The 18,445-nt window shown below is 41.3% G+C and overlaps 2 protein-coding genes across 2 annotated transcripts in view; both read right to left on the bottom strand.

The window, feature by feature from the left end:
* stim2b (stromal interaction molecule 2b) overlaps window positions 1–10,648 on the bottom strand; it is a 59,417-nt gene extending 48,769 nt beyond the window's left edge. The window contains exon 1 of the mRNA XM_084924088.1: window positions 7,083–10,648. Within this exon, the coding sequence (XP_084780214.1) occupies window positions 7,083–7,215 (133 nt within the window). The 5' untranslated portion in view covers window positions 7,216–10,648. The remainder of the gene's footprint in view (window positions 1–7,082) is intronic.
* A 103-nt stretch (window positions 10,649–10,751) lies between these two features.
* tbc1d19 (TBC1 domain family, member 19) overlaps window positions 10,752–18,445 on the bottom strand; it is a 29,181-nt gene continuing 21,487 nt past the window's right edge. The window contains exons 16-21 of the mRNA XM_084924089.1: window positions 16,859–16,891; window positions 16,644–16,753; window positions 16,457–16,548; window positions 12,844–12,959; window positions 12,669–12,739; window positions 10,752–11,736 (exon numbers count right to left, since the gene is read on the bottom strand). Of these exons, the coding sequence (XP_084780215.1) occupies window positions 11,662–11,736; window positions 12,669–12,739; window positions 12,844–12,959; window positions 16,457–16,548; window positions 16,644–16,753; window positions 16,859–16,891 (497 nt within the window). The 3' untranslated portion in view covers window positions 10,752–11,661. The remainder of the gene's footprint in view (window positions 11,737–12,668; window positions 12,740–12,843; window positions 12,960–16,456; window positions 16,549–16,643; window positions 16,754–16,858; window positions 16,892–18,445) is intronic.

The following is an 18,445-nucleotide window of genomic DNA, read 5'->3' as shown; positions in this document are numbered from 1 at the left end:
CTTGGAATATGTCCATACCATACTGGGAAAAAATCTGGCAAACCGGCCCCTTTGTTCCCAATTAGTCTCACTGATAAGTGGTTCTCTTAAGGTTTCACAGCTGTTTAAATCCCTGGAGTTGAAATATGTGTGGAAATGTCTTGATGAATGCTAAATCATCCAGGTAAGTAAATCTCCTGAAGTTGATTCTGTTCGTCCAGATGAACAGAATCACTCATCCAGTCTGAAGACTGAAGAAGTCACTTGGATGAGTGACGAAACGTTTTTCCCACTGAAAACACTACGTCCACATGAACAGAATCAACTTTTGGAGATGTGTGGAAAAGCTCTAAATTTGAGTCTAGTGAGATCTACTGCTGATTTTAATTTTTCTTTTTATTTCAAAGATTTCAGTGATCTCACCCTCAGCCACATGTCTTCTTCTAAGATGGTTCAAAACTATCCTTCGAGGTTTTAATCATGTGTTTCAGAGTTAACCCAGTTTTATTAGCCTGATGAATCTTGTTTGGTGTTTTCATTTGCTTGATGCCAGCCAATAAATTGACCCGTCTGAAATGGAGTAACACGTTTTACACAACCATGTATCTTCCGATGCGGTTGTTTAAGACATGAGAAGTTACTCACTGCATCAGTTAGGCTTAAATAACCTGTTGCCTGCTGAAACAAACTAACTTAAGTAAATATCCAATGTAAGGGTCTTAATTAGCTTAGTTAAATCCAGCTGGTGACTTGTAGGAAATTTAGAGTGAGCAACTTTTACATTACACACAGTCATTTGATCCATTTCCATCATACAAGTTTTGATTAGTGCAGTACGGAAATGTGAAGTGTTCAAAGTATCATTTTGGTGGAAATCTATCAGTGCACTATGTGGGCTGGTAACAGTACTGCTTCTTTTTTTGGCCCAGAGAAACCCTCCAGAACAGTCTGTTCTTGTCAAAAAATGGAAATGGCTTTGCGTGTTGAGCTGTACTCCACAGAGGAACATTATGACTTATTTCACATTCACGCTGATATTTTCTCATCAGCCCCTGAACAACCCCCAAATTCGACCGTCTTTCCTCGAGTGTGCGTGTTAGTCTGATAGAGCAGGGGCCAGCCGGCAGCGGTGGAAGCAGTATAAAATGCAAACTGTCATGCTTGGCGCAGCACTTGAGCCAGCACTGGCAAGATAGGCAAATGCCGAACCTCCTATCCAAACAAATCTCTTTAACAATGCAGCCACTGAGCTCTGAGATAACCAATGTCACCTCTGATTTAGCCATATAAGCAAAGCGATACAGAGCAAACCTTCTCCAAACTTGTCCAAGCTTTGGGCGTGACAGAGATCTAATCACAATTGCTTCAATACATCCAAGTCCATAATTAACCTCAATCTGTAGGTTGGAAAAAAGTCTTCACTAAATGGGATTCCTGTATCAGATTCAGCTATCAGCGAGCAGCCACATTACTTCAACACTGGATGTTCCTTGCAGGCACAAGGAAGGGTTTTGTTTGTTGAAATGCCAACACGCTAAATACACAAAACTATTAAAACGAGGGTAGACCACATTCACTGTACCGCTCTACAGAGTGTGCTCGCAAACACCTCTTCCATTTTTACTGCATCTTCTGCTGACTTTCCAGAAATCTATACCCAGTTTGCTTCCAGTGATGATTTATGACTCCTATTGTTTAGACCTGGTGTGGATTTGGCCTGTGTTAGAAAAACATGCTGATTTTGGATAGATTTATAACACACTAGATTCTCCTCATTGCTGAAAAGGCCAACAATGAGGAAAAAGGTGTTGTTTTACAAACAAAGCACTGCAGGACATTGTACTTTTACTCATTTTAAAGACAAATGCGTCACAAAAACCATTGTTCACTATGACCTTCAACTCAATTTGTGTGTCCCTGGTTATCTGCAACACCACTGTTAGTGATTACTAGTTCAGGCCTAGTTTCATCTCCTCTTTTTGTCTTTTGATGCAAGTTCATTAGTAACTTTAAAATCACGTAATTATAAACTTCAACAAAGATGCTGGCGCTCAATATGAAAACACCTGGTTCCTCGTACACAAATATGCTCACGAGCAATTAAATATATGCTCATGATAAACTGCACACTTAACCACCGTCACTGTCAAATCAATTTCTACTCTCTGAGTTCCTCTGGGTTTGTCTTTGGGAATCACAAATCTCCAAGGAACCCATCTCTGGCCAATCAGAAGTTAAACCCGAACCTTTTGGACTACCTACCTCCACACTGGAACAGTTTAAAAATAGCAGACTTGTTAGTCTGTGTCTCGGTTAAAGACACAAAAAAGCAATTCACCACTGCTGATAGAAAACACTAAAGGCTTTAGGCACAGGCTTTATATATGCCTCGGCAAATATAAGTAGTAAAAACCTTTTATGTAATAACATGCTAGGACAATATGTACAGTGTAAGTGGTTATATATTTAACGAGTCACTTCCCTAAACAAACTTTTGGAGTGCCTTAATGCTAAACTACAGTTTTTCCATTTTGCATTTGTAACGATCATGGTGACAACGGGTCAAGTGAATCTGGCCCCAGTTTCACGAGACTGCGTCGCTCGAGTGACTAGATGGCAAACAGCCGTCATGAGGGAAAACGGGTATTCCCAAAACAACCAGATTACTGCGGTCACTCACGTCTCCTTCTGGGCTCGAAATGGGAATCTGGTCACAGTCACACAGGCCTAGAGAGCACACGTTGACCATCTGACAAACATCACTAGGAGGAAAAAGTTTATTTCCCAACTGGCTTGTGAGTGGTTGCTGGCTGCAAACAGACTGCTGCAGTAGATCGCGTGCAAGATGCACTTTTTAGTTTTACGACTGCTCGGTTAATAGTTAGTGTTTTTAGACAACTAGGAAACTACAAATGTTACAATGTGTTAGCAAGCAAAGCTATCATAAGAATAAAATGTGATGCACCTTTGTTTTGCACCTAAGCATTTTAAATATTCATTAAAAATACATTAAAAACAAGGACATTTGAGGGACTTGTTAAACATACAAATAGAAACTGAGATAGGTCATGCCTCAGGGAAAACAGCGGGTTGTCTACCAATTGCCAGCCTAGCAGTTTCATCCCAAGCCTCTCCACATCCTAAGGTATTCTTGGGAAAGAGGCTGAAGCTAAAGTTATTTCCACTGGCAGGCAAGTAGTTTGCATAGTAGCTTTGCCACCGTTAGTGTGTGTAAATGGGTGAATGACAAATGCATTATTAATGGTTTTGAAGAACCAGTAAGGTGAAAGGGTGCAATAGCATATAGCATGTGCTTTCCCTCAGCTTATACTATCGAAAGGCCACCTTCATGGAAAGCTGACCTTTCAATGAAAAGCTGACCTTTCCACAGTACTGAGTGGGAAATGGTTAGCAGTGTGGTTTTGTTTCCTGTCACCACCGTCTCTATATTCATTAGTTTTCTTGTTCATGGGAAGAGAGAGCTGATATCATCCCTTGGTTCGTATTTACACTGTCATGCTGTTGTGGAACAGGACCTCTGTGCTTTTGCTTTATTAATCAATATACTGTAAAACCCCTGGTTGATTTTTCGGGAGCAGCTTGACACTTGTAAACAGTCATGAATGCTTAACAGCTGTCTGGGGCAAGGTTTAATACCTTCAGGAGGTTTTACAGACATGCACGGATGCACCAGATGAAATAAAGATATAAATTAGTCTATTTGCCTTTATTTATGAGGCTTTTTGTGTGTTTTCAATTGAAGCGCCTAGCAGTGTTCTGTTAACATAGCACAGAGCTCATTTTGAGTTTGTGCAAACGCCCCTAAGTGCAAAAAGTCAAAGCCCAAAAACTAACATTTGAAATTAAGCTTCATGCGATTAAAGAATTGTAATAACAATTAATGCTAACATTTGCCTCAGAAACAACTTTCCACTTTAAAATCTACCTGTGAGGGTATGTCAGAAGATGCAAGTGAGGAATATAACTAAACTAGGGTGGAGTTTAAGGCTACAACGCGTAACGAAACATCAAATATTAGCTGTAAAATGATACGTTTTGGTATTTGGTAAAGGATTATCAGATATGCAGGGCAAGAATCCTAACCCCCATCTCTGAAATGGTACAATCCTGTAATTTCCCTGTAAATAGACCTTGTTTGGATTCTTTGTATTAAAGTTTCTCGTGGGCCGTCACATGGATAATGGTTGTTGAGTGGTTCCTGGAAGTTGCTACCTGTTGCTGGGGGACATCAACAAAGAGGGTGTTGCATCAAAAACCTCTTTGTGATTGCTTTGGTTGCTAGCAGACTTTTGCAATCACTCCCTTAGTTAACATGGAAGACTCCAGCTTGCCTGCAATGCTTGCTAACTTCTAATCAAGCGGTAGAAAAACTTGAAAATGAATATAAGTTGTGCCCCAGCGCTGCAGTCAACCTATTTCAAAAAGGTGTAACTTTTACTTCGAAGGCAACCAGTCCATTTCCAACTTGTCACATAGTTTCACTATCGCTCAAGTAATAGCTAGCAAGCGTTTGCAGACGTGTCACCATCTTCCATCCTAGAATTTACAACCATCTGCTAAGGACTGAAGCAATCCCAAGGAGATTTTCTCCAACCAGTCGAGAAATACATATTTTTCCCTAGCAACCATGGTTGCTAGGGGTCACTAAATAGTTTCTAGGGCTGCACCACTAAGGCTTTAGAAGTCAATTTCATAATGACTGCAAGCAACCATGTACCAACTGGTTGGGAAGTACCCATTTTCATTTTAGAAGGTTATACCTGTATGACTGGGGCCTTGTTCACTTGTCATCATGATTGCCACACTTTCAAAATTGTGGATAAGATAGCATCTCGTGGTTAATGGTCACATATCTGCAAAACCTCAGTAGCCTTAGCTTCTCTGATCTGATTATTAGTTTATGACTTTTAGCTAACTTTAAGAAAATGTTACTGCTGGGTTAGTTAGCCAGCATTATACCTTTTTATACTATTTTTACTACAAGCAGTTAAACAAACTGCTGAACAGTAGCATACCAAAATTATAGTTTACGATGTAGAGTTACAGTGGTGGACAAGTTAATGCCATGTAGTTAACAGCGACAGGACTGCAAAACTTCAAGAGAGATATGACTGAGTTTATTTTTCAGTCAAATCTGTTGTTCATACCTTTGGACGCTCACGTTACCAGACTAAGTTTAAGGAATAGTTGGACATTTGTGGAAATTCCTGTATATTTTTTGCCAAGAGTTAGGATTAAGGTTGATTCCTGTTTGTCAGCCTATTGACTGTCAACTCATAGCTTAGGAAAGTGGGAATAAACAGTCTTTTCAAAGCGAATTCCCGTAAAGAGCATTTTGATTTGAATTGTTTTGTGTTACCAGTAGGGTGCATAACTTGTTAGAGTTCTGATGACAAAGCTCATTTGAGCAGGCTTAAGAAGTCTGAAGATAGTCAAAGTGACAAAACATCGATTAACTTTGATTGCCCTGACCATATACATGCTCCAGAGGTTTCCCAACAAATATACTTTTGTCAGATATTTTGTTTTGGTCTAGACTGACTTGGTTGATTGTTAATCAAACCATTAATACATGCCTGAGCTTGTTCACTTAACCAGATAACGAAATATCTGCTTAAATTTGTCTTTTATCTGAATGCATGTGTGGGGGAATTTTTCTGCAGAAAATTAGGAGGAAACAGTTATCCCACTCTCATCTGTCAGCCAGCCGCCTGTTAGCACATAGCTTCACATGAAGCCTGCATAATGGAAACAAACAAACTGAGTCAGTCCAACGGTGACATAATCCTGACATAATTATATCTTCCTTGATTAAATGTGTACAAAAGTGGACGGTAAAGGCTCCCAACTATTCCTGGACATTCCTCCGACTGCCTGGCAACAGGTCCCACTCAAGAGAGTGAAAAAGGAGTCTTCTGAAAATGTTAAAATACTCCTTTAAATGCTCAGTTCAGTTAACAGAGACTTACCACAAACGGTCAAGGATCAGCACACAGCCATAAACAATTTATGCTGGGATATCCCAATACATTAGCAAGGACACCACAATGAAAGTATCTATATGAACTTATCCAGGTATAAGTCACCAGATGCCTTCAGTATAATACTGCACTCAGATCATTGTCACTTACATAATTATTAGGTTCCAAGGGGTTCCCCAGTGAAAGCACTACACAAAGAACAATAAAAGAAGTGATCCACCCCCTTAGTAATCCAACACTAACCACCACTAAATATCTTACACTGTAGCTTACTAATTTGCTCTTCAACATGAGGCTTCAGATTCAGTGAGGTCGGTTACATAACACTGAAATGTATATTTGCTCAAACAGCAAACACCTATATACATATATATTTACCTGTATGTCAAGTGCCTCCAGAAACAAACAGTTATGTCATTACACAGGTATGCAGTCAAACCAACCGGTGTATCGTTTTAAACTCGACTATAAAGGCCCTAAAAGAAGGCCAGGTGCTGCTAATTAGCTTCAGCATCCCTTTCAGTCCTTGTGTCAAGGTAACTCTAACAAACAGAGAAGGAAATAGTACAAGGCTTTTTTATAATGCTGTCAGTTCAGGACAGTGTGGTGTATAAAAAAGGGCCTGGTTCAAAATATTGCCTGGATGCAAATTGATGGAAATCCTGCTCTAATAAGGTTATGTCAACAGTACAGTTTAGCTGGGGAGGGTTTAGTCACCTGTGGCCTTCTGGAAATGATCAACCCGGCTCAAAACACACAGCATTATAGAGCTATGCTGTGCATTATAACACCATAAGGGCACCTGTCATGTCATCACAGCAGCCTTGATGGCACGGATGTGAGTGCAGCCAGCATTCCTGTCATGTCACGCATTCCTCAGAAATTAACAGAAAGGAGAGGAATTCAAAAAAGAGAAACAGAGAAAGAGACGGAGAGGTGACAGTCGACATAAGATGCATCACTTCCATTAGGCTGCTGCGCAGGGCATTCCTCGGCTTTCCCAAAGGGAGACAGAGGGAGGGGAGGGGTGAGTGTGGGGGGTAACACTGTACATGCGTAAATAAATTAGAGGCACTTGTGTCCGACATGGACTGCGCTTACCTGTGGTGGCTACGTTTTGAGCATCAGACGAGCGGCTGGGTAGATCATTCGAGTAAGAGCACTCCAAGCCGAGTACCGCATAGATGACGAGTCCACGTAGCAATACATTCACTACCCTGTGGATGTAACTCATTGTGGAAATGAGGTGAAAATCTAGTAATCCGTGGGACTGACAGTGTAGATGGAGATTTAAATCACAGGTGGTGGTGGGGGGAATACCCCAGGAAAAAAAAGGACAGACTGGTGAACACAGCCAACGATTAAAAAAAAAACAGTAAAAATAAAAATCTAGTCTTTTTTTTAAAGCGGAAAATATGTGGTGTCACGACAAAAAAGGCACCTGAACTTCAAAAGATAACAATAATAATAATAATCCTGCAGTGGACTAACAGCTAAAAACAGGAGCCAGTCACTGACTGCCGGCACAAAACCTCACAGGAGCGTGGAAAAAGCCCACGAAATAATAGTTCATTGTTCGCCAAACTACCCTGAAAGAAGCCCTTCTTTTAAAAAAGAAAAAAAAAAAGAAATCACTTTAATAGCCTCTAATGGCTTTACTGGCTGTTTCAGAGGGGTGTCTGCTGGGAGGCAGGACAAATGACAACCCCATATCCAAATCTATGCATTCAAAAATATATATTTATGTATGTATATGTGTTAGCTACCAAACACGACCAGGTTGTGTATTAGAGGGAAGCACATGCAGCCTATGTGTAGGAATTCCCTATCCAAAACAAAACCAGACTCAAAAAATGGTAGCAGCCGAGGATATCCGGGAGCTACAGTTAATGCCAAGTGCTCTGTTAAATCCTTACGTGGAGCAGTGAGTTGGAAGAAAATAGTCTCTGTACTTCCACGTATAGTATACAAACACCGGGGACAGCCTCAGCATATTGAACTCGCAGTGTCTCGTAGGTCCGCCTCTTCACACGAAAGCAGCAAATCCCACTGCATCAAGTAAAAATATTAGATGTAAATATAAATATATATGCGCCTCTTCTTGCTCCGTTTCCTGTCCCTTAGTCCTTCTCCGACCGGTATCTGTCGCACACGACATCCGCCTACTTTCCAAATGAAGTTTTTAAGTCAGCTTCTCATGGCTCGGCGCGATACTGTATCCCCCTCCAGTCATATCAGCTGCTCGCCGGCTGATGCAGACCAGTAGGAAGGGAAGCCGAGCGGGGCGGAAGTCGGTATGCAAAATGGTTTGACATCAGGAGCCGGGGGAGGAGGAGGGAGAGAGAGGAGTGCCGGGAGAGGAAGCAACGACTGGGGGGGGGGTTAATTTGCCCCAACCACTGCCGCGTGCAGGTCACCACGGGAGGGATTTGTTTTTGTTTTTAGGGAAATTCAGCGAAGCTTGTCGAGCCAAGGCGAGCACCGCCACCCGGTTGCACCACCCCGATGTTACACGCAGAGGTACCCGCTCTTTACTCACTCCCTCGGGCAGTTTAAGGGTGGCCACGGAGGAGCCCTCCAAAGAAACTTTGGGGTTTTTCTCGTTTCGGTGATGCCCGCCTCATTGTTCACCAGGCACAGCCAAGTTTTCCTCCGTGCTGAGCGCTCTCATTGGTTGCGCTGTCCCAACATGGCAGAATCTGATTGGATGCCTCCCATGGCATCTTTTTTTTGTCTGTTTTGAGGATGTTTAGCGCGGGAAACAAAGCGACGTTAAGGGATTATACTGGGTTTATTACGAGTAAACTCGGTGCTTTACTGAGAGGAAAGTGGCTGCTACTTCTGTTTCGGGCATTTCTACATTCATATCCACAAAAATGTACTGCAAAACTAAATATTGTAACAGAAGCAAAACTAAATATTGTAACAGAAGCATTTCATTTATTCATCTTTATTGACTGGAGACACTCTATTGACCAACGTGAACCAACCAAAAGTTGATTTAAGTTGAGTTTGTATTTGCTTTTTAATGTACTTTTCCCACAGAGAGTATATGAAAGCACCCTAATAATCCCATGCAAGAGTTTAAGATGAACAAGTAAAGGTTCAATTTTAGAAAACGCACTGGTATAAAGTATTTGGGGTTTTTTTCTCATATTTGTCACATTTATATGATTCAGATCATCAAACATATTTTAATATCATACAAAGAAAAATACCTGATGATGATCCTATTTATTAAAGGAAAATGATCCAAACCTACCCAGCTTTGTGTGAAAAAGTAATTACCCTTAAACTTGGCAGTAAGAACTACAAGCTGACATGAAGCAACAAAGCAGGTCTAGACCATCACATTACCACCATGTTTAACTGTTAGGGTGTTATGTTCTTTTAATGAAATGCTGAGCTAGTTCTGTGCTAGATGTAACAGGACCCAGACTTTCTAAAAGTTTAACTTTTGTCTCATCAGTCCACAGAATATTTCCCCAAAAGTCTCTGAGATCATCAAGATGTTTTTTGGTAAATGTGAGATGAGCCTTTGTGGTCAGCAGTGGTTTCCCCCTTGATTCTCTCCCACGGATGCCATTTTTGCCCAGTCTCTTTCTTATTGATGAATCATGACCTCTGAACTTAACTGAGGCAAGCGAGGCCTGCAGTTCTTTAGATGCCGTTCTGTGTTCTGGCTGGCCGGCCACTCCTGGGGAGCGTCAATCGTTTTTGGAGATGTATGGGTATTGATATGCTGAGAACAAAACCCCGTCTTATTCACGAGTATTTTCACCCAAAAACCTGGCTGGTGAAAGTGAGCGCAACAAAAGCACTCATAAAAAAAAATTTATCTGTTGCAAAAGATGGATCGTAACAAAAGATTAGACCTTTATTATTCCATGTTATTTTTCCCAGTATACTATTTCCATATTTACTCAGAATGACATGCTTCTGCATATCATACTCTTTCATTGCTGGTTGATTTTACGCTCATTCCTCTCTTTGTTGTCAGAAAACTGTGACATGCATTTTACCTTCCATCAGGCTTATAAATAAGATTTTTATTGTATGGAATTGTAATCCAAGCGGTCTAGCACAGTGGAATGTAAGGTAGGCTGTTATTGCGGCCATGGCCTAAAACTCTAACCCCATAAATGTTGAGTCATTTCATATCAGCAGTAACAAGAGCACAGAGCCAATTCATGCTGCTGTCCAAACACTTATTAAGCCCACTGTACTTGATACGGCTCTCAACGAGAAATCTTTCAGCGGCGGCCAGCCTCGGTGCTGACAGACACAAGGCACGCCGCCCTGCAATGAAACACTTCAGCCACCAGGAGGAACTGCTGCGTGAGCGAGCTACAGCAGCAGGTGATGCTCGTCAAGAGTAACAGACTTGCGGGAGGCCAAAGGAGGTGTAACGGCTGATAAAAGAGTGAGCCGTGGGAGTCCTAGTAAACAGGTGGCAGATGCAGCGGAGAGCAGGAGACGAAAGAGAAGAACAGCATAATTCGATACGAGCCCGCGGAGGGAGGGAGAGGGGAGGAGAGTAGCCAGCGACCAAGGAGAAATGGAGCAGATGCCGCATGTAGGAGGAGGGAGAGCAACCGGGTCCCTCGGTGCTGCTTCCTGGTCACTTTCCCATTCTGCCCTCTCTGCAAATGACTTATGGTGAGAGTCCAGATTACAGTACGGCATGTCCAAATAACTGGTCCCAAAGAAGCAGGAACCCCACAGAGGTCGACATAATTCACGACTTTACAGGATCACAGAGGAAGAAACTCACCAAAATTAGATTTTATTTGAAAACTGGTGCAGAAAAAACACCAAAAACACGATCTTGACACTGACTGGCAGAGAATACTTTGACCCAAGTACAGACAAAAATGGATTTGACTGAATTAAGAAAAAAAACTGCATAAATAATTGAATACATTCAGGAATTAAATACATTATTTAAAATTTAAATACAATAATAAAGCACAGACAATGGTGTAAATTAAATACTGGCACTGAGGGCGCTAAACGTCTCTTAAGGGTGCAGTGATTTGCATTTCCTTCCTTATACAATAAACCATGTACGTACGCAGCAGCTTCTAATTACTGTATATATGAGCAACAGCGTAATTCAGTTTGTGGCTTTCTTTCAACATGCTGGTGCAGACTGGGGGCGTCCCGGTCTCCTCGTTCATCTGCATCGGCATTATTTAATAGCGTCGTAACAAGAAGGAGCCACAGAGCGGAATAAATTGCATGCGCAAATTAACGTTTCATTAGCCAAGCTTGGAGACGTTACTGTTATTCTCTCTCGCAATACAATCGCTGCTTCGTGCAACACGTCTACTAATGAGCTGATCCAACCGCTGCTGCCTGCGAGTGTGTGCGTGTCTTCTTCCCTGCAGAGCATATGGCTTAAGGAGGCCAGCTTAGCCTTTTACTAGTTTGTAGTCTACGCTTATATACTGTACAGCATCTCATAACACGATATTTACAGTTTAGGGTGCATATGTGCTAAAGGTGGCTTCGACTTTCTCCTTGGGATGCGGTGCGAGATGCAGTGTGGAATTGAACCGTCTGTTAATCGGACCGTTAATCATGTCGGTGTGGGTGTGGCGTAGTAGCTAAGTGGCACTTTATCCCTCCCGGTGATGGTATGCGCGTAACACGGCCCGTGCTGCCGTGTCAGCGTTCCTCACATGGCCGTGGCAAACAGAAAGACCTGGATGAGCGGCATGACCTTCAGAGTTGAAAGGTCAGCGAGGACAGCCTGCAGTGAGTTTGTCAAAGAAAACACAAATAAGAATTCTGACCTCATTCCCCATCTCACCTGTGTGAAGCACACCCTCTCCCCCGCCCCACTTCTCAACAGACAAGAAAATGCAACCACACAGATCCGACACGCATAATAATGATGACGCAGGATCCTTGGGAACCGACAATCCTTGCTTAAGAGTACACCGTTCCCCACCCTGTCCTTTTGAGAGTCAGTGAGAGATTAAATTTAGGGAGCATATCATGTTTAGAGAGAAGGTTTACCATTTCAATGCAGGCCCCAAGGTTCTAAATATATAATATAAGGAGCAGTGTGTTATGATATCTTGTCTCTACTGGGGCAGGTGGTAAATGAGCAAGCAAATAGTGCCGGTCTCATGCATCATATTATAGTTTAACCCCAGCCTCACCCCTTGGAGGGAGGGTGGTTGGAGGGAGGGGAGTCACTGTATGGTCTGCTCCTGGTTTCGGGAGCGGACGGAGCGTACAGTACAAACATGCTAAAGACCTGCATTTAGTGTAACACGAGCGACAGTGCAGGAGTCACCGCAGGCTGCACTTCTTCATCTTTTAGCTGTTTATTTGACTAATTCGAAGCTGTGATGATGATTCTGCAGCTGATCTTTTGTTACAAGACCTCCAGCAATAATTGAAATTAATGACAAAATCTCCTTTTAAGTGCTGCTGGGATTTGGATGAAGAAGTTGGTGTGCTGTGCACAGGGCGGGGTAAGAGGGTGAGGGTTCTTAAGTGTCGGGATTTTTACAGACATCTGCATTCAGATGACTGGGTTACTGGTACTGAATGATCATCAGAGGCTATTTACAGCCTTCCAGGAGTATGTGAGGAGGACAGGGAGAGGGACTGAAGTCAAAAGTTTCAAATGCACACACACAAGTACAAGTCAAATATAACAGACACGTGTACCTCGGCTGAAGCCAGCGACGTCACTTCCATCAGGTTCTCGGCCCGGAAAGCAAACACAGCAGCTGCTAGAACTGGAATAGAAGGATGGGAGTTGGATAGGAAGAACTAATCAGACTCAAGCATGGAGGGCATTACAATAAAAAAAAGACAAGACAAGCATGTTACAGTTGTTTACCTGCAACTACCTCCAGTGAATCATATCCAAGGATTCGATCCCAAAGAAGAAGCAGCTGATCGGTGGAAAGGTAGCCAGAAAAGGCCCGTACCATCCACTTAAAGGCTAGACGCAACCTAGAGACAAAAACATCTGTTTGTAAACTGATTTTATGGCTACAGTTGTGCAAATGTGTCAAATTAGCAAGCAACTCAGGGTAAAATACCAGCATCTTGTACCATACTAATCGTAAGTGGTTTTTAAAGGATCCCTGAATCAGTACTAAGACTGTAATTCCAGTAATTCAACACTAGATGGGAGTAGCTGATAACTATAAGTCTTTATACCATACGAATAGGCAAACATCGAATGTTGATGGCCTAAACAGGAACAGACAAGAATACTAGACCAAAAAAAAAACCAACCAAAAAACCGGTGGCCGCCAGAGCTACCACTCAGCCTCCTGGCAGTACAATCTGTAGATGGCACAAATCTCATGGAAGTACAAGCTCTAGAAGACAATTACCAGGTTTCTGTAGAGGTTAATGAGGTGCATATGAGCCTTAGTGACTTTATTTACTATATCAATTCAAAGGGAAATGTCTACGTAAGAACGAGGAATAATAAATACTAAAATCATAATAAATAAAAACCACTGTCACTTTTTGTGATGGTAATAATTATAGTTTTTTTTATGTTATATTGCCATGGAAATAACACTGAAACCCAAGTGCCTGGAGTGACTAATCAGAAAAGTCATTACATATACTGTTAAAACCCCTTTCCAACTTCCCCACACCAGTATACATCATATCCTGTCAATCTGTTGGAAATACCCAGGAGTGTTTATGACTCCACCCCTTTGGCCTGGTAGGCTTTTACCTCCTCACCACCAGGCTGAGAACAAAGATCCTTTACGTTAAGAAGACTGTTTAACCTTATATGTAATTACCATGAGGTCTAAATAGATATTTCATCACTCACATGTATGGTTGTGTTACACCAGAGCCATGTGTTAACGTTTCAGTAGCATGATAGCATTGTGATTTGGTTTCGTCCTTAATTGTAACTGTTTGTCCTTATCTGAATGTATAGAGAAAATCATCCATCCACCCATTCACCCTCCATTTGGTAAATCTACTAAACCAACATTGTCATAATAAACCTTAAAAAGCTTTTTAGATCCTGTGTTTAAATTTGCACAGATTAGATATTCTGTGGGCCAGCACAGCCAAATCTCAGACTCCTTTTTTCCATCCTAAAGTGCTGGGTTGTTTGTAAATGAAACCCTTTTTTGAAGCCATTTTTGCTGGGTGGTCATAAAATGAAAAGATGCATTACTAGTATTTTAGCTGCATACCTTAAACATGCAACATGCAAGATTTTCATTCAACTTGACCTCTGACCTTGATTTCAAGATCAATGTCATAGACATTTGAACTTACCTGAGATTTTTAGTAGATCCACTTCATTTGAAAATCCTATGTTGTTTCAGTCTTATACTATCATGTTCACATCGCCCAGTGCCGACCCAACCAGCCGGCATGGTGACAACAATACCTCGAGCTTTTCAGGCTAAGTGGGGAAAATTAAATGTGATGCTCCATCTTTTAATGCCAGTTGTCATACTTCATAAAGCAACTAAGACTGAATGCATGAAGTTTAAATACAATCATTGCGAGCGTGAATGTCATGTTAATTTGGGGATTTTAAGGATTTCTTTACATTATTCCTTTTCCAAGGTGATTGTACAGTATACATCTTTAACGACTTAAAAAAACAAGAACTGGATGCACTCTAATTCTCACAGGGTCAATAGTACAGATATTGGCTTAAATATATACTTCATACACTCACTTTTCATAAGTGGTGCTTAAGGTTCAAGAGTATCTTAACTTCACAAGGTCTGTTAACTTCTCATTAGTAATCTTGACTGACTACAACTGGTAGTTTCTCTTTGCAATATCAAAAGGATTTATTGGACAGCACTCATTGGATTGACCAATACTCAGAACATTGGGTAAGTACAATAACTCTATGGAGATCCAAGAAAGACAATGGTAGATTTACACAATTTGCAAAAGTCTGTTGGATTTCTAAACAACTGCAGATTCCAAGATCATCAGTTCAAACAAGTTTTTCTGATGTGGGTCTGGAAGAAGACTAAAAGTGTAATCCTCAGATGAAGAAATTGGTCAGGATGTTCAGGAACAACCCAAGAACCACCAAAGGTCAAGCCTGCCATGAACTGGAAAATGCTGGCACACCAGTATTCCTATCCACAGTGTGGCCAGTTTTATCTCCTCGAGGACTTTTGGTACCCACCAAAAAAGTATGGCAAATACTGCAAATATGTGATGTCTTGATTAATCGAGCAGATATTTGAAGTTTACACAGCACCATTCTCGCATGAAAATATCTTAAAAGTTTATTTTGTGACCCAGACAGAGTAATATTTCAAATTCCGCCACTCTGTGTTCCTCCGCCACTGCCTCGTTTGAGTTTTTCTGGACAAAATGCATTCTGGGATACTGCATTTTGTAATTTCGAGCTGATTGGAGACCAAAACAGCCAATCAGATTTTTTTGCATCCAAGTCTGGAATTGGCTGGTTTTGTGGCACAAATATAACGGTGTACAGAAAGAGTTGAACGCGCACAGGCAGAAATGTTGAGAACGCAAGCAACACATTGCGAGCGAGCGCAAATGCAAAACCTGAGCGAGAGGGGCTGCTATTGTGTGTGTGTGAATAATAGCAAACACTGAAATACATTTTTTGCAAGCAGCAATGAATTTTGTTCACTCAAATGTAACTTTTCTTTGCTCAAAATAAATTTCTCCTCAAAATACAACACTTGCACCTGCAAATTTTTTTTTTTTTTACGTGCGCTCAAATTTTTTTTACGTGCGCTCAGAATAGTGGCACAAAAATAACACCATAAAAAAGAAGCTTCAAACTTGATTGAAATTTGCAGCTGGACAAGTCAGTTGCCTTCTGGAGAAAAATGTTATGCTCAGACAAGACAAAGATTGAGCTATTTAGTAAACGGACTGGTTCTTATATAGTGCTTTTCTACTCTTTCTCAAAGCACTTTAAAAAACTTGCCTTATTCACCCATTCACACAAGCACTTTTTTCAAAGCTTTTTCTGCATAAGTGCATCTAACATTCACACTCCGATGGATGATTTGTGGATATTGCCCAAGGATATTTGGCATGCAGACACTAGCAGCCAGGGATCAAACCACCAACTAGCACATGATCTGCTCTACCCCCTGAGCTACACAAACAATTAGCCACAACAAGATGTATGTTTGACAAGAAGTATGTTTGAAAGAGTAAAGGTGAGAAGACTGCAGCAACTGTCAAACGTGGTGGTAACACAATGCTTTGGGGCTGTTCTGCTGCTAGCGGTACTGGTATATTGCACAAAGTGGAATGAAGAGGACAGGCAACCACTAGATCGTTAAAACTAACCAATGGGACAATGATCCCAAGCACACTTTTAAACTGGTTTTGGACTGGATACAGCGGGGATTGATTGGACAGGAAGTTATTCTAAGCCAATTATAGCATCGCTAGCCGCATGTTCCTGGTGAGATACACTGGACCACAGTGTGGAGTGTGCTACTCACGGCTGCACCCCAATCTGTCGCAGGTGGTAGAAGAGCTGCGGCAGGTGGGTCTGAAGCAGCCGCTCGAACTGCAGGCACAAAGACAGTATACCCTGCAGGAGCACACGAGAAACCACATCAAGTACACGCATGAAGACAGAAGAAGAGACCGTTTGGATGTTGACTTTTAGCAAACACAAAATCTTACCGAGGGGTGGGAGGAAATGGAGTGCAGTCTGAAGAAGTATCGGATGTACATTTCCCTGAATACGTTGTACAGTTTGGAAGGCTCATTGTACAAGAAACACAAAGGCGCAACTGTGGGAGAAATTCAAATACACACTCCCTGTCACATCCTGCTTATACTGTCTCACTTCTGGAAAAAGCAGCAAGAGTGCCGCTCATAATCACAAACATACTCACCATACATTGAAAAGCCATGAAAAGGAATCACACCTGTTCAAAAAAGATATGCAAGTCAGTAAATTTCTTACACATAAACATCAGTTACGTTTTCAGCATGACAAGCCATATTGACTTTAGACTCCAGGTAAACTTTTTTTGTCTGAATGTGTAAATAATTGTGTAAATGCTGTGCTTCTGTCCCCATTCCGCCTGTGATGATATAAGATATAAGACTTTCAATCTAACGTGAAGAAAAGCATTCGGTGACGATAATATTAAACTATATAGAGATGGTTTGATAAACAAATGGCGCCAATCGTCTTTATTTTCATGGATTTATAGGTTAGAGATCAGGGCAATGTGAGCCTAGCTGCCATACTAAATAAGAGTACACACCGTTGCCAGAATGTAGAACACTGACAAAGTATATAAGGAAGTTTAAACATCCAAAAGTACTTTGTATTTCACTTCAGTTCCTAATAACACAAACAGTAAAAAAAACACAAAAACTGATGAACACATTACTGGTAAACTCCTAAACACACTACAGTGGTCTCTCTCTATAACGTGGTTCACCATTCGCGGTCTCGCTGTTTCGCAGATTTGTTTTGGTGCAATTTTGCATGCTTTTTTTTTGTAGTACAGCGCATTGTGTTCTGCGTCCTGATTGGCTGTAGACCATTGTGAATCAATCTCATGCCGTGTCTCCTGTCCAGTACAGAATGCGTTCAGCTTGTCAAATTTAAATAAATCTTCGATCTCTAGCAGTGTGACTCTGAAGTGTTGTACTGTATGTTTGTAAGTTTTCTCCCCAACAAACACAACAATGTCGACGAATCATTTTGCACCATCAAAGGCAACCGCGGGTGTGTTTGGTTTCATTCTTTATAAGACATATTTTTCTAAGAAGGTTTGAACTTTGAGTGTTTAAACAAGAGAGAAAAGTGAAAATACATGCCTGTTTGAGGAAAAGTGTATAAAGTGTCTAGTGGGGGGTTTTACAGCCTTAAAACATCTATAATAATTTTTAAAAAAAAGTTGGCTACTTCACGGATTTCACCTATCGCGGGTTATTTTTGGAACATAACTCCCACGATAAACGAGGGACCACTGTACTCAGTTTGTAAAAAATATCATGGAGGAATACGCTGGAAATAGTGGATCCATGTTGTAGTGCTTAACATAATCGGCTTAGGTCTCAATCACAGGGAGGCCAAGAGACCAGTTGGCAACCATGTGGCAACTACTGGACACTAGGGAAAAACGTGTGTATTCAATAGCTATTTGTGAGTGGCTGCTGGCAGTGAAAAGAATTTCATTGGCTGAATGCAGGCCTAGAGACCGATTATGAACCATGACAACCACTGGTTGCTAGGTAAAACTGTGTATTCTGCAACCAGTTGCAGAGTGGTAGCTATAGGAAAGTTAACCCCATTAGCAAAGCCATCTTACTTTTCTCTAATTCAACATGTAGATGAGCTGAGTCTGCAGTGAGGTAGTGACTCACTGTAATAAAATACATTTAGGTATGGCTGGGTTGTTTAGCATATTATTACAAGTACATTTTGTAACATTATATCATATTTTCACTTGTAATTCTTGCTG

Source organism: Perissodus microlepis, chromosome 3, assembly GCF_051167445.1.
Source record: "Perissodus microlepis isolate ML-2025 ecotype Zambia chromosome 3, ASM5116744v1, whole genome shotgun sequence".
NCBI lineage: Eukaryota > Metazoa > Chordata > Actinopteri > Cichliformes > Cichlidae > Perissodus > Perissodus microlepis.
This window is presented reverse-complemented; position numbering and strand designations above follow the sequence as displayed.